Source organism: Balaenoptera borealis (genome assembly GCF_965194805.1).
Source record: "Balaenoptera borealis genome assembly, chromosome: 14".
In the NCBI taxonomy this organism is placed as follows: Eukaryota; Metazoa; Chordata; class Mammalia; order Artiodactyla; family Balaenopteridae; genus Balaenoptera; species Balaenoptera borealis.
The window spans coordinates 51,036,234-51,062,041 of NC_138875.1; the positions used below are offsets into that span (position 1 = coordinate 51,036,234).

Here is a 25,808-nt window from a genome sequence, read left to right on the forward strand (position 1 = left end):
TGGAATACCTTGGTAGAAAATTGCTAGAGTGGAAAGGTTAATTTTTTTTTTTTTTTTTTTACAATGTATACGAGTTGGAAAATGCTATTGTGTCATATCACAAGTCGGAAAATATTTAAGACCTTTTGTGTTCAGATGTTTGTGCACCGCCTAAATTATAAAATAAGCAAGGCGACAAGGTTTTATGCTTGCATGAAGTTTATTGATATATTACGCTCAGTGGCAGACTCCACCTTGAAGGTCAACTCAAACAATGTCATCTTCAGCACCTGTTAGGAATAATGTAAATAGTGACTTGTTTAATCATAAAACTAAACATGTAAAATGAGTGGATGATCAGAAATGCAAGTTCTATCCTCCTGCTTGCTCTTCTACTAAGCTGTTAACTATGTTATCTGTGCATTTGCACTAAAATAGCCTAGCACCTCATGCCAAAAACGGCCATTTTGACAGTTCCACTAAAAGTCTAAAGGGTATGAGTAGGTAAATGCTCATAGTCCTAAGATATTTTGAAAAGAGAGTCTCCTTAAGTATGGTAACTAACTGTGGTACTTGAACCTGCCTAAAACTGAAATCTAGCTTTTGTCCATCAGACGTGCAGCTGCTGTCATTCTTCTGGCTCCCCACTGAACTTTCAGTCCCAATCTCTTCGTTCGGGAGGCAGGGCCCTGAGTTACGTGGTCCCCTCTTCACGTCTAATTTCACCTTATGTGCTCTCCTCAGCTCCTCCCAGCCTGTCTCCTTGTGGCCAACTTGCACAGTCTCGAAGCCCCATGCTCTTTCCTGCCCTTGGCCTCTGGCTGTGGGCTCCTTCTCCTACACAGACGTCAGTTTACATCTGTGCCTGAACACCCCATCTAATAGAGGGCCTGGATCAGTACCTACTTGTTTTCTTCCCAATACTTCACATATCATTTACTTTTCTAAGGTGTGGCTGCATGTTTTGCTTGCTCTGCTGTACGTACACACGTGGGGGAGGAGAGACTAGTGCTGCATGTGGTAGTAAGTACTGGTTGAATAAAAATTTTTTAATGATATTTGAGTGATAAAACTATCTTATCTATGGTTAACACCACTTGTCCCTTTAGCTCATGAATGTGTTTCCAACCTATCCATTCTGCTGTAAGTATTCACTGTACAAGGGAGCAAACTTACCGCATTGACTGGGTGCTCCGTATATAATCTCTCACCTTGTCCTCCCCGCCCCTTAAACCTGCCAACTAGATTATAAAATTCCCACATGAGACTATGTCTTGTCTTTATGTTAATCCACCCCTTTGGCATCTTCTACAGGGCTAAACACAGCGCCAGGTTTTCAGAGGTAGCTGAGTTGGTTGCTTGCTATGTGTTTTAGGCACTGGACCCTTGGTGTGCGTCACCGCGGTGCAGTGCGCCTGCCGTGTGCTGAGTAGTAACGTGGTAAGGGAGGTGGGGGCAATCACCACGTCGGATCTGAGCGCACCCCCCGCTCACTGCGTGTCTCAATTCAGTGTCTTAAAATACCTCAGCCTCTAGGTCAACAGATCAACCTGCTTGAAAACTCAAGTGTGTTAAGGCCCACGTATCATGGGAAGAGAATTTACCTGCCGGTTTTAAGTTTCTGCTCTGGGAACATTGGCAGTAGTCACAGTTATTTCGCCAGCAATACCGTAACTTCCAAAGGGAGTACGTTTGTCACCAAATCCTGAACCTTTTTTGGCTACATCTTCTACCGGGAAAGCAACAGAAAGAAAAACTGGACTTTGTGGTCTGGGGACATCTTGTCCACTTGGAGGAGGATTAGCATTCTGGGGATTGGAGGTGTGTTTCTGGAATTTCTGATCTGCAGGAACAGCAATGGGTACTTGCACTGCAGCATATCTCCTCAAGGCATCTGACTGGGAAACAGCGTGTCCAGGAACAGGCTTCGAATCCTGTGCTTCCTGAACATTTGAGCCCACTAAAATAAAAGGCGGGGCACTGGTCTTCTTGCTGTCGTCCATCATCACATAAGTTGGAGAAGTAACTTTTGGTGGATGCTGCAGAAACTGTGGATCCTTAGAATTAGGTAAATAGAGGGTTGCTTGGGGGAAAGGCCCAGGTGCAGGTGGTGGTGATGGGCGACTTTGTTGACTCATATCAGTTAGACAATAAAGGGTCCACATGTTAGAATATGGTGGTGGTTGTCCTGCTTCGCTTGCTGCTATTGCTATAAAAAAAAAAAATTTGCAGGTGTTAAAGATTTGGTCTCTGTATCAGGCGCTATGCACAGAAATGTCTTCATAATTTTTTTTTTTTACATATAAACAAACAGCTGTAGTAATATGTGCCATAAAGCATGCTATAGAGAGGGCTAAATAAATTGTGTTTGGTAATGTGAAAGAAAAGAGATTCTCTACAGTCAGAAAACGAGAACAGTGTTGTGCTGGCCAGCGGCACGGACACTAGGGTTGTGGCTGAGAAGCAGTCTCATTCTCAGTTGCTGTTTCCGGGAACTTAGCTTTAGACATGGCTTCTACAGGGTCCTCAGAGGAAATGGAGAATCAACACTTCTGGCTCTACCAAAAAAATCAACTGAAGAGTGTGTGAAGCCATTGAAAAAAGCATTAATGCGTCTGCACAGTGATTGTTCTCTTTACGGAAGAAGTCGGCACTAGGTGTCATCTTTTGATCACGTAATCAAGGACCTCTGGCCCTTCGCAGGCGGCATCGTCTCCCATCAGTTTGTCACCACACACAAAACATCACATAATTTAGGACTCGGAACCTGAGAGCACTGCTTCCTCTTAGGCAAGGCTTGCGTTCATAGGTCCTGGGTGGCAGTAGAAGGCTGGTTGGTCACACAGTGGATCTTTAAGTAAAAAGAGGTCTCGGAGTGCCGTCCATCTACCTACACCAAGGCATCTACCATGTCAAGTTAGACTTGCCTAATTGAAGACAGTGCCATCTTGGAGAACGAGTCCCAGAAGATGGGACGGAGGAGCCAAGGTTCCTGATGGAGGAGCTGCACTTGGCCCAACTGTGCTGAGTCACCCTCTGAACACGGCGTGCATCCCTAGTGCAGCTTTGTTTTCTTCCCCAGAAAAGAAAATAACACTATGCACACAATTAAGCTGTGTTTTCAATAGCTTCAGATGATTTCAACTGATAGTTCTGGAAGCTAATTAAAAATATGCACAAGCCAAGTCTTCAGGTTTTTGTGAAATACCCTTAGTGCTTTGGAAATTGTGAAGCACTTGAGAACAGTAACTTGGGATGGAAGTGCTGCTTAGGCCACAAGTGTAATGCCAGCCCCACAGACTACGTTCCAACGCTGCCCTCTGCCTTTCCGGCTGTGCAGAATCCCTGTCACACTGCCAGACAGAATTTGATCTCTGAACACCTGCTGTGCTAACACTTTATCATTCTGGCTCTGGTAAGAGTCAAGGGTGAGAGAGTTTCTGCAAAAGGAATGGCGGGGTTGGTTCCTGCACGTCCCACCTCCCTAAAGGGATCAGGGCCCCTGCACTTGTCTAGATGGATTGGGAGGGTGAGCAGACCAAATGCCATAATTAGATCGAGATGGGAGGTCAAACCGTGTCTGTGTCACAGGAAAGCGGTAGCGATAGTTCAGCAGCCAAGAAAGCAGCTTGATTTGGGCGCCTGTCGGGGAACCGATGGAAGGAAGCCGGCCAGCTTCGCCGCGTCCATCCTTTCTGCTGCTGCTACCTCCCCGCTCCCCTGTGTGACAGAACTTCAGCTTGACCTTTCCTCTCTCCATCCAGCTATGAAACCGCTCCCTCAGCTGCGGGAAGCTCCCAGGTGGGACGTCAGGGCTTGACCAGCCCCCAGACCAGGTTGCAGAGTTCTCCCGCCTCAGCGCAAAAGCAGTCAAACACACCACCATTTCTTTCACGTTTTTAATGCCATCGCCTGTGTAAATACTTTGTTGTCATTTGATTTTACTTTTACAGGTGAGAGATTTCAAACCAACACCCCCTAGTTATGGTTTTGCAGTAGGAGTATCCAGATCACATGAACGTGTTTTACAGCTGACAACAGGCTCTCATTTTTCACGACATAGTATGTCCAAAACAACACGAAAGTGCTAGATGACCGAACTTTGAGGCCAAGCAGTGGTGATGTCGCTTTAAAATCACTCATCTCGTAAGAGTAAAATCTCAAATACAACAAAGTCTTTAAATAGGTTTGGCATTTTAAATACTACTAAAAATCTTTTTGACCAATCTGCAGGGAGCCTACCTAGATGGTCACCTGAAATATAGATGTCACTGGAAGCGCAGTTTTTAATTTTTTAAGTAATTATCTTACCTGGCTCCGTCAAACCTTGTTTAGGTGCTGCTTCCCATTCTTGTTCGATTTCTGGTTCATTAAGACCTTCTGGAACAGGAGGTTGGGGGCCACTAGATGATCTTACGGACGCACCTGAGCGCACTACTTTTGCAGCTTCCCCTGAGAGCGTGGGTTTGACCTCCGTCTCCTGGGACGCACGGTTTTCCCATGAGTCCTCCTGCCCAGCACTGCCAGGGGCCAGCGCAAAGATGTCCACTGCAAGGTGCACAGATTTTTCAGAGCTCACTGTTGTGGCAGAGCCGTCTGCCTCCACATGTACTGAGGAGTCATATTTTGCACTCTCCAACTGCACAAAGTTTGCAGAACCCACAGATTTTTCAGACACGTCTGAGGCTGTCTTGCCTACTATAAGTATGGGCCTAAGGGGTGGTGACTGCTCGTTTCCTTTAAGACGAGCAACATGATCAGAAAAGGGGATAACCGTTTGTTCCAGTATTTGCTCAACATCAGAAACTCCTTCAATCACAGGCTCATCTTTATAGATGGATGCTACGTGCGTGGTGGACGTCACCTCAGTAGCAGCCTGCAAAGGGGCCTGAGGGGCTTGATCATAAGCAGGAGGCTCTTGTTCATCCTGCAAGGGGAATGGGGAAGCCATTGGTGGTTCAGCCTCATTGTCTTTAGGTTCAGAACCCAAATCTACATGGACAGATGTCTCGCTCAGAGCCTGCACTGCTGCCAGCTCTCCAGAATGCACAAGAGTGGCCACCACATCATCTTCAGCAGCCTCTGAGCTCAGCATCTCCTCGGGAAAAACAGGCATACTTGTTGCCACATCCACCATTACAATTTCAGAGTGATCCGAATGAAGAGAGGAAACATTACCTAACATCTGAGCAGCAAACTGAGCTGGGTCAGCAGGGACGTAGGCCAACTCGGGTGAGACAGCTGCTGGCGACGGTGATGAGGGTGGGGTGGCATTCTTAGGGGTGGTCGGTTTCGAAGGACCGCGAACTACTTCAGTGGCGTCCTCAGGCGCTGAGAGCAGCTCAGCATGGACTGACGGGAACTGCGTGGTTTTGTGGATAAACTGCGGTGCAGTTATGTTGTCCTCCTCTGTGTCCGTAGATTTTTCCATCCGTTTAGGTTCTTGGGAAACTGTAGATGTTCTTTCTGGCTCTTTCACATATTCTGGTTTCTTCTCTTGTGCCGTTCCTTCTGACCACTTCTCCACTAAAAAATAAGAGTCAGATGGGTTAATAAGTACATATTCCCGAAAAAAGGAATTATGAAGAAAGCATAGGTTGAGCGTTCAAATGTCAATATATACGCAAGTACAAAAGAGTTTTGCTTTAGTTTCCAACATCTGTAACTTCAGTGTGGGCAACAAAACCTTCCTGTCCTTATCCACTCAAAAGACAACTCAGTCCAGTTCCTTAGAAATAAGTGACTCTAACACTCAGATACCACCTTCAGCTGGTCAGCGTCAGGAGAAAGATCATAACTGCCTAAAAATAAGCTGAAAACATCCATGGAAAAAGCTCCTGATCCAAACTTCCACACAAAACTGGGGAGAGAAAAAAACACTTCATAACTTAGTAATAAAACAAATGCTGTCATATGATTAAAGGCATTCTTCAGTTTAAGAAAATTGGTATATAAAGTTCAATTTAATGAATTGGAAAACTAGGGGACTATAGAATATTTTTACATTGGGAAACGTCATGTTTTCTATTCTAAAAATGGTAGCACCTGCTGGTGAGGTGTGATAATGCAGCCGAAGTACTGACCCAGACGAGCAGCACAAAGACAGCTCTGGCTCCAGAAGTGGGGCTCAGTGAATCCTCAGGCAGGAGGAAGATAACCATGGCTTAGAAGGTCAAGACAACTGATGACATACAGAAACCCCTAGAGCTGGAAAACTGCTGTAACATCATCTGGACTCAGCGTTCTGCTTGTCACTCACACATCTGTCTAACCTCATCAGACGTTTTCACATCTGCTTACTTTACCGAGGATTCTCTCTTTGGGGAAGCATTTCCCTAATATCATGAAATCTGCAGGAAAAGTAGAATTTGCCTTACAAGAACGTATTTGCTTCAAGTCAAAACTTTGGAAACATGTCTTCATGGGTCCAGCTGCTTTTCCAAAGAACAGTGTCCTGCAGGGTCTCCTTCCACATTAGCGGCTGATTTTTTGTAAACTCGAATCAGATGTCTGATTCTGGACATGGATACCACACAAACGCTCACATGCTAAGAAAAGTTTCAAAAAAAAGTTTCAAAAAGAAAAGCCACATCTACTCTTACCTCCCTCTGCTTCTAGAACAATGACCTCATTTTCTAACCAGCCACCTCCTCAGGACTTCCCCACCCATTCCCAATCAAAGCCCTTTACCCACTAATACGCTTGACTGAGTGCTTGTGCTGTGTGTAAAATACTGTACACTAGGCATTGTTGAGGATGGAAAAATTATTAGGACAAGACCTCATAAAGCTTAGGGGAAATAAGATATACAGATATTACAGGTTAAAAGTGTAAGTACTTAACAAGGGTCCCAATTAAGACCTATGGAAGCTCAGAGGAGGAAAAGATACCCTCTGGCTGGAGGAATAAGGGAAATTTTGTTTAAATAAGCCTGGCCTTACGCTTAAGATAAAGCTGCACAAACTGTCATGCCCATCACAATGAGGAAAAGCCAGATAAATCTCAAAATGATAACTATGAGCCCATCAGAGAGCAGAGTCCCAAGGCAGTCAAGTAATCTGATTTCCAAAGAGTAACCAGCCCTTCCAAGGAGAGAAGGGCCACAGAACCCTCTCATCTGTGGCAGGGCCTGGAAACGTCACCACCATACCAGCTGGTAAGGTATCAGCTAAAATCTTAATGAACTGATGAAAGCCACATGTGGGCTAAGATGTGAACAAGAAGTTCACCCTCATAGGCACTTTTGTGAAAGATGGAAGCAGTGTAGAAGGCCAGAGAGGAATCCTATATCAACAGCAAACAGAGGGCTCCTTCCTACCACTGGGGCAGAGGCAGGAAACACTAGCTCAAGACCACAGATACAAGGCAGAGATTGGCTGTTGTGGACAAACTGACAGGAACACTGAGAAAGCCCCATCCTCAATGCCTGGTGCAAAGACCACCTAGGTCAGAGAATCCCTGCCCCGAGAGCCCAGGACCCGCAATGAGAAACAGCAGCTGCCCCCAGAGAGAGGGGCAAGAGTGTGGGGAGAGACGCCCTCAGCGGGGCCGGCTGGCGGGGAAGGCCGAGGGCAAGGTCAGGCAGCCCACCGCTAAAGGAATTTGAGGCCCGCGGAACAGTGAAGGTAGGAGAGCCACCACGAAGCCCAAGCCCAACTTCTCACTAGACTCACCTAGACACCTACACACCAATTCAAGGCCTCTACAACACTCTTTTCCCCCACAAGGACCTAAATTCCCCAAGTAATGATTTATTTCCCCTGAGAGTTTTCAAGAACCCAACCAATTTAGGGACTAGATCACTGCAATCCCTAGAATGCCTGCATGGGACTCATCTGATACATCACTTGCACGATAGGAATTCAGCTTCTGTGGAAAGGGCCACTTGCCCTTTTCAAAGTATCTCACAGGCTTGTCATAGCTGAAATCGTATCTAGGAGCTTAATCTTTAGGTTTAATATTTTTGCCTCTAGAAGTCCCCTATTAAATAGCAACCATTCTGGAAAGGTAAAGCATTATATAATTATGAATCATAACAACTCATCAGAGAATTTATGATATTGTTTCCTTCCCCACAACTTTTTCACAGTAAAAAGGTGTATGAGAAGATCTGGGTTCAGTCCTGACTGTGATTGAATAGATGCATGGCCAAGTCAACGGTTCTGAGCTTCAACCTCCTGGTCTGCAAAATGGGGATTTTAATTCTGACCTCACGGAGGTTTTGTAGAGATTAAATGGAGCCATTCACCTAAAAGTGTTCTATAAACTGTAAATCACATACAAATGGGGAAAGAATAAATCAACACCTAGTTAAAAAAAGTTTTGAAATGTGATATCAAATTAAAAATTATAAGCCTCATATCTTTAAATCAGCTTTGATTAAAATTAAATTGGCAATTTCATAATCTGGGTGATAAGATGCACGGTGTTTTTTCCCATTTATAATATATGTATTTTATATATACATACATACATATATGTCATATATACTATTTTTAATAGATATATTTCATCACTGTAACATTAAATTGAGATCAAATACCTTAAGCTTTAACAGTGTTTTTGAAAATGTAAAGCACTAGATGAACCATTTGGTTTTGTTTAGAATACATGACAGAATGTTAGCAAACATACACAAACAAGTTATCACATATACATAATTATATTGCGTTCCTGTTGATATCTATTATTACAAAAGGTAAAGAGCTTTTCTCTAATGTTTTAAGGTCTGTTTAACAGTTCCAAAGATTGCTGACTTGTAACATTGAGATTACGTTTGTGTAGAAAACTATTTCTTAAAGTTGTAAACTAGGTTTGCTATAGGTTGATCTTACATGTCAACCTCATGAAGATGAACTCAGTATGACTTAAGTAATCTGGTTTTACTTAAACTACAAAAAACAAAAACAGAAAACTGCATGAACTCTCAGAATTACATACATCACTGAAGGCACTTCTTCCTGTAAAACATTTCTTTCTAAGTTTAATAAAGTGACTGATTAAAACTCACTGTAGAATCCTGATTTTCCATGAAACCAATCAGATAGATACATTCCAAGCATACAATATTTCTTGTAATAGGCAGAACTCACGTGGAGACTTGGGGTGCTTGGGGCGTGATCAGGGAAGAATAAGGAAAAAGGCATGTTCTGGCACTGAAGGGAAATCTGAAAGCTGTCCCAGACAAGAGGAGAATATGAAGCAGGACATAATAGGAGATGAGAGAAGTGATTAATAGGAGAGGGGAGAGGAGAGGACTGCAGGAGGGGAACTCACAGGAGTGCTTGGACTCAAGAATTTGAAGTAAGTAAGGTACATATAGTTTTAAAAGTTTAAAAGAGAAGAAGATTCCAACTATTGTGTGTTGAACTGATTGGAATGATGAACACCAGAGACTATAAAGTAGGTGGTCTGTTTCTTTTCTCTCCTTCCTCTCTTCTCTTCCTTATATTCATTCTTTAGTCACCAATCCTTAATTCCTATTATGTGATAGACACTAGGGAATCAAGAATGAATAAGATCTCCTAAATAGTACAGTCTGATTAAGGTTAGAGGCACATAAACAGATGACAATGTGATCAGTGCAGTGACTGAAATATGTATTGGATACAGTGGCTTTTAGGTAATTTTTGTTAAGCTTAAATGAGAAGGGGCAGGTGTGAAAGGGGCCCCGCACAACTGCCCCATCCAAGATGTCAAAGAGCCCCTGCAGAGTACAGGTGTAAACCAGCCCTGTGCATTCTGATTTCCCTTATCAGGAAATTTATCAGTCTCCCTTGGCCAATGGGACAGAAGTGGAAGTCTGCTTTTTACTTTTTACTTTTACATTTTACTTTTTTAATGAAAGAAAAAAGTATCATTGATGCCACCACTTCCTCCTCCTTCCTGACTTATACATGGATATAATGCCTAGAGCAGTGGCATGAGGCTACAAACAAAATATGCTAAGAATGATAAAGCAGAGAACCTAGATAATTGATGCTTTATTATTATAATATCAGCAGCAGAATGAACACCACCTTCCAGATATCTTGTTTTTCACTGCTAATTTTCTGTTACTTGCAACTGAGTACTTTCCTAACTAATATGAGGCATAAGTTAGAAGTTGTAAAGCAGGGACTTCCCTGGTGGCGCAGTGGATAAGAGTCCACCTGCCAGTGCAGGGGACACAGGTTCGATCCCTCATCCGGGAAGATCCCACATGCCGCGGAGCAACTAAGCCCGTGTGCCACAACTACTGAGCCTGTGCTCTAGAGCCTGCAAGCCACAACTACTGAAGCCCGTGTGCCTCGAGCCCGTGCTCTGCAACAAGAGAAGCCACCGCAAGGAGAAGCCTGCACACTGCAACGAAGAGTAGCCCCTGCTCACCACAACTAGAGAAAGCCCATGCACTGCAACGAAGACCCAACACAGCCAAAAATAAATAAAAAATTAAATCTTAAAAAAAAAAAAAGTTGTAAAGCAACGTGAATGAGGGGGATTGTGGTATATGCTGCTTTTTAGATACCATGTCTGTTTTTATTCTATTATGTAATATCCATTTTCTCATTGGGTATTTAAATATGTTAAGATTTATCAAGGTGATCCGTTTGGATTTTCTATATCACGTCATCTGTGAATAAAGTACTTTTACTTCTTCCTTTCCAATATGTATACCTTCCCCCCCCCCCCCCACCTTATTGCACTGACTAGAACCTACAGCACAGTGTTGAATAGAAATGGTGATGTCAGACACATCTGTTCTGGTTCTAATCTTGATGGGAGAGTACTCAAAATTCACCATTTAGTATAACGTTAACTGTAAGTTTTTATGCATACACGTTATCAGATTTAGGAAGTTCCCTTTTTATTTCTTGTTTGCCTATAAACTTCTTTAGAAGTATTTCTTGTAGAGCCAGGTCTGATGGCAGTGGATTCTCTCAGCTTTTGTCTGCCTGAGAATGTCTTTATTTTGCTTTCATTTTTAAAGGATATATTCACTGGATATATATTCATTCTAGGTTGGCAGCTTTTTGCTTTCAGCACTGTAGAAATGTCATTCCATTGTCTTTTGGCTTCTGTAGTTTGTTAAGAAATCTGCTATTTGTCTGATTATTCCCCAGAAAGTAATGTGCCTTTTTGCCCTGTTTTCATGATTTTGTCTTTTTCAGCAGTTTGACCATGATATACTGAAGCGTGGATTTCTTTGTTTTTATACTGCTGTGGGTTTACCAAACTTTTTGAATCTGTAGGTTGATGTCTTTCAGTCAAATAATATTTTTCCATCTACTCTCTTTTCTCCTCCTGTGACTCCAATTACATATTAGACCCTTTGATCATGTCTCACAAATGTGTCTTACACTCTGTCTTATTGTTTTTCTTCTTACTTCAATTTGGATATTTTCTATTGCCATGGCTTTTTACTTTCTAATTTTGTCTTCTGCTAGTAAAGCCATCTAATAAAAATTTCGTTTGCAATTGTGAAATAACCATTTGTTCCTTATTTTAAGATTCTTACTCTGTTGAAGTTCTCCATCTTATATAGTCCTTATGTAGTAATTCTAATATTTGGAGCTTCTTTGGGTCTGCTTCTACAGAGTGTTCTATGTTTTAGTTCTTAATTATTAGTCACTTCCTCCCGCTTCTTTGAATGAATGGTAATTTTTAATTGTATGCTGGAAATTGTAAATAACACATTGTAGAGACTCTGACTATATTATTTTCTTCTAAATGGTGTTGGTCTTGTTCTAATAATGGCAAATCTGATCCTCCTGAGACTTCATTTTGTTAAAATAGACATATTTCAGCTTTGTTCTTACTCCTAGCACACTGTCTTTATTCCTAGGGTGTGACCTTCCTGGGGCTCAACTGGATTGCCAGGGTTTCAGAAGTCTCTTCACTTTGGCTGCGCCCAAACTCCAAAGCCTCCTCTGACACTGTACCACTTCTGAAATCCCTACCTAGCTTTCAGTCTTCCAACAGCTCTTCTCTGCTAAGCCTTTGCAAGCCTTACAGTCCACACGTGAGCAGCTTAGGAGTTGGCCCAAAAAAAAAAGGAAATATTTTTGCAGACTTTTGGGGAATCCGTCTCTGCAAATGCCTCCTCTCTGGTGCTTTGTCACCCAAATCCCAGCCACTTTAGTAGCTCCAAACTCTGCTTCTCTGTTCTCTCTTCCTGGAGAGACTTCCAGTCTCTGCTTGGCCTCTATTTTCCTGCCCATGAATTTGAAAAATGACACTGGGGTGAATATGGGGCTCAATTTCTGTGAACCCCATTTCCCAAGAATCCAGACTTTGTTTTATATAACTTCTTCAGCTTTTATGGGTATTTATGATAGGAAGGTAAGTCCAATATTAGCTACTTCATCATAGCTGAAATTGAAACCTCTCAATTTCTCCTAGCACAGTATCTGGCAATGGATAGGAATTTAAATATTTGTTAAATGAAATAATGAATTGGACTTTGAGGATATGTAGGATTTGAAAGAAATGGGAGGGAAAGGAACTCCTGAAGGGAGTTAGCATAAGCCAAAATCAAATGATCAAAGTCAAAATTGCATTTTCAGAAAATGACAAGTTGTCAGTCTGGTGCATAAGGTCTGTGAAGATATGAAATGAGAGATAATTGCAAAGGTAGGATAGATTCAGCTCACAGAAAGCTTTGCATGCCATGGTCTTATAAAGGGATCAAAATTTACCTACTATAACTTAGACATACCAGAAAGCATTACTTTACTTTCTCTAGCTGATCTCAAATTGCATTAAAATGCTTACTTCCCAAAGGCAAAATTTATTTGATCTTAGTTAAAAATATTTGTCCCTTCCAGTTTAAAAGTCGCTTTGGGTTTATTATTCAGTCTTTTTGGGTATTGCTTTCTTTCAAAGGTTCTCCCCACGTCTGAAGAGGGAATCTGAGTGCTGTGGTGAGCTCTGGCTCTGATCCACATGTTGTCCTTCTCTGGTGGCTCTCAATTACCTCTGGTAGAGGCATAACTCATACTGCCTGGGTTCTGAGTGCTGGTCTCTGACTTCACTGTATTTACTACTCAAGTTTCTACTTTGTGGAAGGTGTGGCCTGTGTGCTTATTGCACTGAAGGACTGAGAGATTCCCTTCCTAATTTGGTCCTTTAGCAATTAAGGCCTAGCTGACAGTTTTTATTTTATTCCCAGCTTCAACATTTTGCACTTAGCTCTCTGCTAGTGGGTTGAGTCACTTCACTTTTTCCCATCTGGATTACTTGCTAGTCAGCACTCTGGGACAATCTAAACGCATCTGGATCCACTAAAAGCCACACACAGGCCATAGAACACAAGAAATATTATCTCAGTCTCATCTGAGAAAGACTCTCCATTATTTCTAATCCATTGCTTCAAATGCAATTATTTTATTCAACCAATATTTACTGAATGTCTGATCATGACAGTTATAGTGTAGGAGCTGAATGTAGCAGGTGATGTGCTAAATGCAGTACCATGCTAACCACTCAGCTTCTGAGAAGCATGCATTCTTCTAGACAGCACCCAGGAATGCAGAGAACAAGCCACCTGCTTGAGTCTTAGGGAATTCTGATCAGAAATTCCACCTACCTTTCTTAACACCAGTTTCCATGTCAGCTAGCACTTTTCATGCACTACCCACACCCCAGCACCACAATCCCATTGTCAAGAAGGACTTTCCATTTCCCTTTCCTGTGCAGCAGGAAATGGCCTTATATCTTATCTTTTTTCCTCCCTCCTCTATGGCTTATATAAAGTAAAAACTTGATTCTGGTCATGTTAAGTCTTAAATCAAAACTCAGCTTGCGGGGGGCTTCCCTGGTGGCGCAGTGGTTGAGAATCTGCCTGCCAATGCAGGGGACACGGGTTCGAGCCCTGGTCTGGAAAGATCCCACATGCCGCGGAGCAACTAGGCCCGTGAGCCACAACTACTCAGCCTGCGCATCTGGAGCCTGTGCTCCGCAACAAAACAGGCCACGATAGTGAGAGGCCCGCGCACCACGATGAAGAGTGGCCCCCACCTGCCGCAACTAGAGAAAGCCCTCACACAGAAACGAAGACCCAACACAGCCAAAAATAAAATAAACAAATAAATAATTTAAAAAAAAAACAAAAAAACTTAGCTTCGGAAATTCCAAGAAAAAACAGCCTCTTGCAAAACTCCAAAGTGTTAGCTTTTTTATTATGAACCTTGGAAACTCAATACTGAGTAATGACTTCCTTGCTCCAGACTATATTTACCTTTTCCCCACAGTAAATTAATTCTTCAATGGGTAGAGATAAACAGAGCAAACAGGAAAAAGCAGAGGTTATCTGAAATCAGAGTATACTTATTTAATATTTTTTAAAAGTATTCCTACAACACTGAAGAGTTTGGAACAATATGGAGCTATCAAAGTTTCTGGCTAGCAGAGTCAGATACTTAAGGAAAGAAGATGTCCTTCCTTCATGTAATTGACATCTCCTTGTGGTTCCTGACCTCATAATCCTGACCCTGTGTTTCTGTCCCTAGTCTGACAATCTGACCCCAATTCTTGACTATACCATTTGCTCAGTGATTTATTTGCGATCTTTAGTATGGACTACTCCCCCAAGTGATTAATCTTACCACATCGTTAAAGCATGAAGGACCTAAGCCCCACTCCCAACAACATTGCCAGATAATCACTGCAACTTTTTTTTAAGTCAAAAATAAAAGTGAAAATTCTTAACCTTGGTACAAATTACCACCCTGCCAAGGCAAACACAAGACTTCCAGAAATAAGAGGGTCCTTCTGACACAATACTCATCCCTGTTTAGGGAATCAGTATAGCCTTACTTGAAAAAAATGCCCAGCAAAGTACAGAGTACACCAGAGCCTCATAAAATTTAGTATGGATAGTCCTGAAATAGATTTCTTGTTTTTTTTTAATAAGAGTGGATAGCTACAAATATGTGTAATGAATTCTATAAGGCATAAAAATAGAATTTGGCATAAGAAACTGAAAACATTTATTGTGACTAATATGAATATATAACTCAAGATAATATTTAATGATATGCATAACTGTTACGGTGCTACATAAGAATTGAAATTGGGCTCAGTGATCAGCAGCAGTTCATGACTATAATTACTACTATATGGCCATGCCAAGAACGTCCAGGATCAGTTAGAAAAGTTAACAGGTAACTCATTTGGGGATCTGGGTGGGCTAGGCCTTCTTGATTCTTCAAAAGAGGTGGCTATTTCCTGCCTCTGTTGTAAGCCAAGAGGGGAATAACACTAGAAAGTAGACTCAATTAGGCTTAGGAGGACGGAAGGTGATAGTGGTGTTGAGATCTCATTTACCACTCTCACGGAGAAACCACTGCCCTCTTCATGGAGTGGTGAAAAGATCAGAATTAGTACAGTCTGGGCTACAGGCTCCATACAAGAAGCTGACAGGAGGAAGAAGTGAAACCAGTCTCATGTCTGGTTCTTTTCCTCTTCCCTCCTTCATCACCTGCCTCTGCATGAAATTTGGAATGCAGTGGGGAGATGGGTAAACACTATTGGTCCTATGATGAGGCCTACCAAAAATGGGGCTCATTCTAGGAAAAATCCCAGAATGGAGTGTTTGAAGAAAATAAATGATACGTGCAGGATATACTTATCTCCACACTTCCCATGCATACGGGCAGCTGGGCAGTAATGCTGCTGGGCAGCAAACTAACCAGTTGGAAATAACTTTGGGGGATACATCTGATATCTGGGAGATGAGTGGGGACCAATGCATCAGGGATGGTAGTTTAGCTCTTGCTCCTATCACCAAGTTCTAATAACTGGTGCTTTTTTTTTTTTTCCTGCTGTACAGCAAAGTGATTCAGTTATCTATTATCTTTCATATTCTTTTCCATTATGGTTTAACACAGGTTAACCATAGCACAGGTTAAACCCTGTGCTATTCAGTAGGACCTTGTTGTTTATCCATTCTATATATACTAATGAAGAAGTCCATTAAGAAGCCATTTGGCATGACAATAAAAGGCAGACAAAATGAGCCCAATTGATATTACACCGTAACACTGAACTCTATATTTTCTGGTCATACCTTCGTGTTACCTTCCCCAACTCTCTGGGGAAGAACAAGCAACATTCGTTTCTACTCTACTGTCTAAAGAGCAATCTGTTTCTGCAGCCATACTGTGAGTCTCCTTTTAAGATTACCTGTACACTACGTCAATTTCGTAGCTATCTACAGTTACTGGAGGAGAAAGGCAGCAGTATCTCCTACCCCTTACCTCCATCGAAAGCATGGCTGCTCCATTAGTTCAGTCTGTTCATTTTGAACCCTGAGATTCAAAGATGTTACCCTTGCTGGACCAAAATCCACATCAGTTTAGTCCACTTGCTCAGCTGAATGGTGGGTATACTCTTCAGTAAACAGATTAGCCTCAAAGGCTACCACTTAGTTACCTACAACCATAAAGAGTCAGTGGATAAAGAGTCACTGACTTTATCACCATTCTCAAACACAGCAATCCTGCACAGCCAGTCCTCTCAAAGATAGCTCCTGGTATAAAGGACACAAGTACAAAGGCCATAATAACTTTGACCGCCTGGAAAACCAGGCTCATGGGAAGGGGGAGAGTGGTCAGTGTTCCAGCACTTGTCTGTATATCCTGCTGGTGGTAAGCAAATCTCAGACCTCTTTCCTTTGGTAAGCTGAGAATGCCATCAGGACCCTGCAGGGAAGCACCCAGACTAGACAATAAAATATTCCTAAACCACGGCGATTCAGTCTCCTACCCCTTGAAATGCTGACTCTTGCTATTCTTAATCTTGTTTTCTGTTTTGGGTGTCTCTTTCACTGTAGATCCAAACCCTCATGATTTTTACATTTTCCTAGGTCTACCCCTAATTTCTCCCTATCTTGGCTATGTTATCTATTAACATCAGTGGCAGAGAATAAAAGTAGCCGAAACTCACTGATCCTACCTTTTCTTTTTCTATGGTCACTTCAAAATGTTGGTCAGCCAATGTAGCATTGGCTACACATCACATCACACTCACCTTAAGTCACCATTTTCTCCACAAAATTCTTCCAAAAGCTATTCTTACCATTCTTTTAGATATGTGTGCCTGTCCTTGGGATTTAACCAATATATCCTCTTTTGCTTATATTGATCTTCCCAAATGTTCATCATGTAAACTTCGCCTTTTTCCTTTCTCCCCCTCTGACTTCTTCAACTCAGTTTCATGCTGTTATGTTCACATAAGATAGACATTTACATATATACACGTAAAACAAGTTTTTCTAAGCAGACATACAGCCTTATTACATCACAGAGACAGGCCAGAGACCACCTTCTATGAAAAACGTATCTCTTCACTACATAAAGAGACTCTTGGAACAGAAAAGATGGTTAGTGACACCTAATCGATGTTCTGTCCTCCAAGCTGGGCTGCACTTAAACCATCATGGGGAGAAAAAAAAAGGGGTGATTAACCTTTTCTACTAAAATAATCTTCCAAGAAGAGTGTTTCTACAATGTTCCTAAGTGATGTATCTCATTATAATTTGAGTATTACCACAAAATTCAATTCAAAGACAATTCAATTCAATTCAATTCAAAGGGCTTGAGTCACACACTCTTCTAGGTCTCACTGTACCAAATGGTTTGCAAAAGATGAGTGTTTCCTATTTTAAAATTTAGAATCCTCCAAAATGTCAGTTCTCAGATTTTTTAAAAAACTGATTCAATAATAAAAATAAAGCATCAGTGTGATTACTTAAACATCAGTGTAATTATTTAAACAGACAATATTTGTGAGCATCACTCTTAAGCTTAAATGTATGCTAGGAATGATGCAATAATTTATAACTAGATTTTTATTAAACTATTACTACTTATTGTACTTACCTTTAATCTGATGAAATTGTTTAACAAGATCTTTTATATCCAGAGAATTATTTCCTAAAGAAATACAGGAAATCAGATACATAAAACTCCCAATTTAAAATGCTTTCTTTTTCAAAGCAACAAATATATAATCTAAAGCAATAACAAACCTTCTCTAAACACAATAAGTTCTTTGAAATAAACTGCTGCAAACTGGGTGATGTTTGGTGGATTGGCTTTGAGTATGGCTCTGCTAACTCCCTCAAGCAGAGTCTTGAGGCCATAAGGTACGACAAGTCTGGGCTTTGCAGAAATCATTCTGGCGGGATGTCTGTAATCTCAACTATAATGAAGAAACACAAAGTCTTATAAATAGTATATAAGTTTTTTATTAAAAACTTACAAGTTAACTATAGCTTCTAAGAACAAATCTATCTCCTATGAAAATCACCAGCCTTAGTTCTAATCTCTAGGTATTTATTCTAGTAAAATGGGCTAATGTTAACGGTAGTTTAAAAGAAAAGAACCATACTACCAACAACTTACTATGTGCAGATGAGCAATCTAGTACTATTAAAGAAATCTATGGGAAAAGCCCTGCCAGGGACTCCAGTATGATATTAAAAACAAAGAACAAAAACAAACCAAACAAAACCTGTTTCTATAAAATTCAGTAAATATTTTGTGCAGTAAAATGTCAAGAAATATAAATCGAGCTCATTTATCTGTGTCCAAGAAACAGCCTTCCAAACCATATGGGAACTGGCTTTTCAATACATTCATCAAGTAGAGTTACAAAGTAGAATTTCTACAAGAAAATGTATTTTTTCTGACTTTTCTAAATATATCCCCAGACACACTGATCACCCTTAAGTATACATGTTTTAACTTTAATTTTGTTTTTAATATTCATCTGAGTAGTAACTTGTAGTATTATACCACCCACCACCATCCATACCTCTTTTCTCGTATCTTCCCTTAACCTCTGCCAGTTTTCCTCTCTCCCTTCTTTTGGCTTTCTGGATTTCAAGTGGTACCAAGGGCATTGCACAGTCTTACCTGTAACTCTTAGCTGCAGAGGTTGCCACCCTAAACTGTGTCAGTGTATGTGTGTCCTGTTTCATTCTAAAAAATTATTTAAGAGGGCTTATAAATATACACAAAGAAGAAAATTAAATATTTAAGGAACTCAGTTCAGTGGTTAAGGGGAAAAGTATGGTAGGAAAAATAGGATGAAGCCACAGGTAGTATCCCAATACAAGCCTTAGGTCCTACACTAGAGATGGAGTGTCACATCAGCCCCCTGAATTACCAAGTAGCCATCACATAATAGGAAATGGTTGGTTAAATGATTCAGGTTTCCTGAGATAAAAAACCATATCAGTTGCTTTGGAGAATCACAGCTCTTCTGGGCACTGAGACCCAGGAGAAATTTCCCCTATGGGTCCTCATAAAGAGAAGAATAGTGTGATATAATGAACCATGTCCTCAACAATATCTCAATATTGTTGGGGCCAAGGGGCACAGTTCAGTTACAGCAGTTATACAAAGGGCCAACCTCTAATAAAAAGCAACTAATAGCAAAATGCTGAATATTTTAAAAGCACATTTCATCTTCCTAAAGGTCAGGAAAAAATGAATCTCTACCGCCAAAGCAAAACCTTTGAGAATTAAGGGTACTGTATTCAATCGCCTAGTGAAAACTTACTATCAGAGTATCATTCAACAGGAGCACCAGTAGTGCACCTGTAGCAGGTCCCCATGCTAAATGTTAAGGGACATAGGCGGTAATTATATGGATGATACATATTCACTTCATTCATACTTTATACCTATATATATGTGTGTATATGGACGTATACATGTGTATATATATGTCCATATATACATACATACCTGTATATATATATGTATTTTTAAGTACATCCGTTGCACCCCAGTGCGAGTTGAGAGATGGGTCATGTTTTGACAGTGGCTTACCGGTAGCCACGACGGAGCTAACGAAACACCCATTCTGTAGTCAGCAGCTGGTGCTAGGGACCGTGGGGAGAGCGCCCACGCAGCGATCCTCGATTTGCCGCGCCCCTCCCCCTCCCCAGGCTGTGTGAATGGTGCGGGCCGTTTAGGGCCCCAGCCCCGGGGACGCGGAGCATCCTACGACGCAGCTCCTTACAAAGAGCTGTCCTCGACAAGATGAGACCCGCTGTGACACCGATCCTCAACTACATCAACGGATAAAGTCACGAGTACCGACGTTGAGGGTTGTTTCAAATGACAGCTTACCAATTCTGCTCAAACTTCTCCTTGTGTATTTGACAAAAACACATTTGTCAAACACTAACAGATTTTACATTCCCCACACCCCGCAACAAACCCACTAACCTAGGGGTAACACCTGAGCAGGAAAACGGTGCCTCTGGCTGAAGATGCGAGAGTAGGGGCTTCGGGGCCACAGAAAACGTCAACGGCACCCACAACTCACTTCCTAAACACCTACGCTGGGGTCTGTGCTTGTTCTGCCGTTTGGCTGGCTTGGTGGAGGGGGCAGAAAGACCTGGGAGAGCGGGCGTCCAGATTCCACCCCGACTAGTTCAGCGGTGGCGGCGGCGGACCCGCCGACCCAGACCCCGGACCCCCGAGTCCGCCACACGCGCGTTGGCCGGCGGTTGCCTCACTGGCCGGTGTGGGCACCCGCCGGCCTCCCACTCCGGAGGCCGCCACCTTCCCCGACACGTGAACCGTCCACCAATCCCTCCGCTGCGAGGGCCTAACTGCCGCGGGGCCGCAAGGTGGGGCGGGGGCCTCTTCTCCAGACTCGCCCCACCTTCTCCTTTCCGGCTACGCTCTAACGAACTTCCTCATTGCCCCCTTGCCGGCGGCTCCTGGAGAATTCCGCGCGCCCGGCAGGGTCTTTTATACCTCTGGGGGAACGTCACGCCTGCGTCACAAAGCCCCACCCTCTCGCTGAAGGCTCCAGGCAGCCGCGGAACGAGGCGGGGCTTCGGCGGCCCCAGCCAATAGGGAGCCGAAAGGGACAAAAGCCCGAACTCGGCAGAGCACTGAGGCGTGCTTCGCCTTTTCCGGCAGAATACAAAGGAGCGTGGGAAACTGACGTTTCCAAACTGCCGGGAGTAGGTCAAGGCGACAGCCTCTCCGCTTTGAATCTCTCGTTCTAAAATAAGAGCTGGCTTGGAAAGAAAGAGAAACAGATCTACGGCAGTTCTATCTTGCTGCCACCGCATACCACCACTCTTCCCGCCCCCCATAATCTGTTGCTCTCTAGTCACCTTTTTGAATAATTTCTGCCACCATGTACACCACACTGGTACAATATCATGCAGCGCAGTACTTCTCTTGAGAAACTCGCCTGCCGAAAGAGAATCTGGCATTGATCCTGAGTCTTTCTGTTTCTCCGTAATTCCGGATCTTGCAATACCTCAGGCACGATGTGTCCTCCCCCAAACCATACCGTCAGGGGCAGGTTGCAAAGTCGACGAGGACTGTGTGTAACTTCAGCTCCGTTTCACCAAAGTAAAGGAACGCTGACTCCTTTAAAATACTCTCTGCTTTTTTACCCATTCAGGCTCTTATTTGTGCTGGGCATTAAATACCACCACAGTCACGATGATCAGACTCCAGGCAGCTTTCACTGTCATCCATTTCCACGTGTTTAAAAGGCAACAAGAATCACTGTAAATCAACCGTTAAATAACATCATCAGGGCATAGATCTGACAAAACATTTTTACGTTACAAAAAATTAAGACTTCCAGAGCACTTTGCAGCAATAGGCAATGTTGAAGCCCCAGCCTACATCTAGGCTGCACACGGCATTTTGAGGATATTAATCCGTCCATTAATTATTACCGAGTGCCCATTATGTGGCAGACAAGCCCCCATTTCTCATGAAAGTTACGTTTTAAAAGAAGAAGGGCTTCCCTGGTGGCGCAGTGATTGGGAGTCCGCCTGCCAATGTAGGGGACAGGGGTTCAAGTTCTGGTCCGGGAAGATCCCACATGCCGCGGAGCAACTAAGCCCGTGCGCCACAACTACTGAGCCTGCGCTCTAGAGCCCACGAGCCACGACTAGAGCCCACGAGCCACAACTACTGAAGCCCGCGTGCCTAGAGCCCGTGCTCCGCATCAAGGGAAGCCACCACAATGAGAAGCCCACTCACCGCAACGAAGAGTAGCCCCCGCTCACCGCAAGTAGAGAAAGCCCGCATGCAGCAACAAAGACCCAACTTAGCCAAAAATAAATAAGTAAATAAATAAATAAAAACACAGTAAAGAAGAAATGCTCTCTTTTAGCCTTTAAGTGTGATGTTAGAACTGCAGATGGTATGCTTTTTGGTCCTCATCACTGCCCCCGCACCACACTTTGGTAGTGTAAACAAGTGAAATGAGGGTTTGGTTTATAATATATTTAACTATCAAAGGTGTAATGAAACTGAGCTAAGAACCCCAAATACAAACATGAGAGATCCCATGTATAGTGACTTCTGGAATGAGAGACACATACCCTTGTGTCACCTAACCAACCTTGGTGGGTCATCTTGAACACCAATTAGATGTTATGTACTGTGCCGAATACCTGTTACTCAGAAGGCAAGCCTGTACTCTTTCCACATTTCTGCAATGACTGTTCTGTTCAAGTTGCTCTGAAATGCAAACTGTTACAGTGAAAACATCTAACAAAAAATTTTCAAACCACTATGTGCTGCTTTGATTTCTAAAACCCCTTGTGATTTGATGTGGCTTTACAATCTTGTCCTTGTGTTCATCTCTTTCAGTCACTAGGGATCTAACTAAATTGCAAATCTACTTTGTTCTCCATTGCTCCCTGCCCCTCCCCCCTTCAAATTCTTACTCTATAGAAGTCCAAGGATCATGCTGTGACCTCTGTGTAACTATCTCATCTTACCATTTGGTTTCCACTTGACTTTCTGGAGACCTGGCCTGAATACACATGCTACCTGTCACCTCTGTGCCTTTGCTCATCAGGTCCAAGGACTGAGACATCCTTCCAGCCATCATTTTAACTTGACTGCATCCCTCTCCTCCTTTAAAACTCAGCTCAGGAATCTCCTACTTCAGAAAACCAATGGTTAGAAGCATTTTTTTCAGTGGCCCCATAAAAGGCATAACCTTGCCATATGTTTGACTCTTCTCTCAGATTTACTAAATACTTACCAAAAGATGATAACCTAGGGCAATGTCTCTCTAACGTAGACCACCTGCATTAGAATTAGCCAAGGAGCCTGTTAAAAACATCTTCCTAAGCCCTACCTAGAGCCTACTGAATCAGAATCTCAGAGCAGGGATAATTTGTAAAACTATAACTTGAGAACCACTAGCCTATGGGAGGAGAAAGTAAGTGTAATCCAGAGTTCAGCTAAGTTACAAGTGTGTTGCTTCTATTGAATACCCCGGTCAACTAGGAACTAGAGCTCAGTTCCCTTGCTAGTTTTCACATGTTAGCCAATTGTGTGATTTTGGCTCACTTTAACTGAAAGGGCACATTTTTTATGGACCAACTTTCCATTCTCTTGCTCCCCCCTCCTCTGTCCTTTTCTTTCTGTATTTCCTCTTTCTAGCTTCAAGTCCCCTCCCTCTACTATGTATCTTGTTGGGAGGATCTGGGCTTAACAAGATTTTTTTCCACAAAATATACAGGAAGGAAGGGAGGGAGGGAGGGAAAGAGAGAGAAAGAAATACCAAACAGTACATTATGACTGTGTGACCATATATCTTCATAGGTAAAGGAGCCATATTTGAACACTTGCCACCACAATCTGCTTAAGGAAGCAATCAACTAGGAAAGTTTACACGGCAAAGGCATGTATGTATGCACACACACACACACACGTGTGTGTATTTTAAAAATCATGTATGTGTTATCCTTTGAGTTGGCAGAAAGATAAAAGTGCAAATTCTCTAAATAATTGACTTACACAATATGAGACAATAAATATTCTGATTTTCTGTGACATCTGAAATAACTCTTTACTCAAATACTTAGCTATCATGTGCTAAAATCAAAAAGATACCTAACCCAGTAAAAGTAAAATCTTAAACACATTAATCACAAAGATGCATATTACATGATTAGTACTAGACCATGCCTCAAAGTGCGTCAAATTATAAATGTGTTCCGAGTACATAAAATATACATTAGAGATTTCTCTCATCATAGGCACAATCTAATACAAAAATATATCTGACACATAAATTAGAAGATCCATTTGACAGCCTCCAAAACAGGAAAAGGGGAAGAAGTGATGCCAACATAAAAAAGCACACATAGATGCAAATAGTTCTGCTTATATGATTATTTTCTTCATCAGCAAGGGGTAAAGAGCAATTTACACCAAACTAGGTTTCCAGGCAGATCACAGTAACTCACAGGTTGGATAAGTCACAGCACGAAGGCCAGAACCGTTATGAATTACTCAACTAAAAAAAATGTACTCAGATTTCAGTGAATCTAACAGTACAGTGTACTCACAGCGTGGTTTTGTTATTTTAGAGTCTTCAGAACCACTGTCTACCCCTTCTCCGTGCTTTACCACCAGGTTCCCAGATAAACCACAGGGGCTATCCTGCATCAAACCTAGAAGAGACAGTTTATAAATGCACCTGTCCTATAAACATACTATTAACAAAGACTTACTGGATGGTGTTCTAATGGTGTGTGTTCAGTCAAGTGAACTGAACACAAACTTATTTGAAATCCTGAAATCTCTCTGGAGAAATAAAAGTTTTTAAAGCAGTTAATATAGGAATTTTTAAAAACATTCTAAAGTATGGGGCCTTATGTAATCTCTCAATACTGAAAAATAGTTCAAACAACATTTGAACTGAAAATTCAATTAAGTATGAACTCTGGAGCAAACATGATTCTAAATGTTCCACAACCATAACTGAGAAGTTTGCCACATATACTATAGCCAAAAAGACAACAAAATGGCAAGAGCCATATTTTAAAGATTCATAACATTCTTCCCTTCAGCCTTGATGAAACCAGGTATCTAACATTTTTAGACATAAATTTTTCCTTTCAGAAGGCATCTATTGATACCTGACTTCTAGATATTCTCGTTCATGCAAGTAGGATAGAAATCTTTTCTCTCTGGCTAGCATCTAAAATCCCTGCAGCAGTCAGGCTGGAAAGAAAGTCAATGTTAAATAAGCATTTTGGAAGTGAGAAAACATGAAGATAGTTTAGCCAAAGTCAGTGAGGAACAGTCATTTCTTTTGAAGAAATTATTATTCCCTCAAAACCAGATGAAGTAGATTAAAGCTGCCAACATTCTAGCTGCTCCTTCCATGTCTGTTTTGAAGAGAAATATTTTAAAGTACTGATGTCGCATGAGATCATCCTTCAGCTAAAAGGATATGTAAATAAATGACACCCCAAGATGATATTCTTTATTGCAACGTAAATTTAAAAAAATATCTAACCTTAAGATTTGAGCCAGGTTAGTCACACAATTATGACAGAAATTCTTAAGTGACTGAGGTATTTAGAGTCTTCAAAACCACAGGTGTGCAGTACTGAACAAAGAGGTAAATTAGGTGACGATAAAAATTAGCAACGAAGGATTAAAAAATAACTTTGAACTCTGTTTACAATATCAATAACCTGAGCTAAGGGGAAAATGATTAAATCCTGGCAACAGACAGTCCAGTGAATCCTTCATCAGCAAATATTCTGAGGCAAAAGAATCTATGTTCATTCAAGAATAACCTTTTCAAGTAATTTGTTGAAAGATTTCCAAAAATTGGTAATTAGACAATTTTATCATAAAGAAAAGGAAACACCAAAAATGTAGGTATTATTTATCCAGTCTATAGACTAGGTCTTCTAATAACTTAGCAAAATAGCTATACTTTAGGTTGTAAAACTATCTTGTTTGCTTTCACTTGATTGGCTGTCAAAGGAATAAAAGTGTCTGTCCTTTGAAACATTTTTGTAGACAATCTGGAGA

The 25,808-nt window shown here is 41.8% G+C and overlaps 1 protein-coding gene across 25 annotated transcripts; it reads right to left on the reverse strand.

Moving 5' to 3' along the window:
* Positions 1-180: 180 nt before the first annotated feature.
* On the reverse strand, positions 181-25,650 carry CABYR (calcium binding tyrosine phosphorylation regulated). Of its 25 annotated transcripts, none has more exons than XM_082355512.1 (6): positions 25,282-25,650; positions 21,187-24,430; positions 17,990-18,162; positions 17,841-17,894; positions 4,291-5,505; positions 181-2,188 (listed from the first exon to the last, which is right to left on the reverse strand). In XM_082355512.1, the coding sequence occupies exons 3-6, from the start codon at positions 18,135-18,137 to the stop codon at positions 1,593-1,595; spliced, it is 2,013 nt and encodes a 670-aa protein (XP_082211638.1). In that variant the 5' UTR covers positions 18,138-18,162; positions 21,187-24,430; positions 25,282-25,650; the 3' UTR covers positions 181-1,592. The 25 variants fall into 25 exon arrangements, with proteins under 25 accessions (XP_082211638.1, XP_082211635.1, XP_082211636.1 ...); XM_082355509.1 differs by having other exon boundaries at positions 21,187-21,509; positions 24,326-25,650; XM_082355510.1 differs by having other exon boundaries at positions 21,187-22,490; positions 24,326-25,650.
* Positions 25,651-25,808: the final 158 nt, after the last annotated feature.

Coding starts and splice junctions, on each gene's coding strand:
- CABYR (XM_082355512.1), bottom strand. CDS start 18,137: ATGATTTCTGCAAAGCCCAGACTTGTCGTACCTTATGGCCTCAAGACT. Junction 5,506..17,840: donor ACAATTTCATCAGATTAAAG/GTAAGTACAATA, acceptor CTTATTTTTTAG/TGGAGAAGTGGTCAGAAGGA. Junction 2,189..4,290: donor ACAAGGTTTGACGGAGCCAG/GTAAGATAATTA, acceptor TTTTTTTTATAG/CAATAGCAGCAAGCGAAGCA.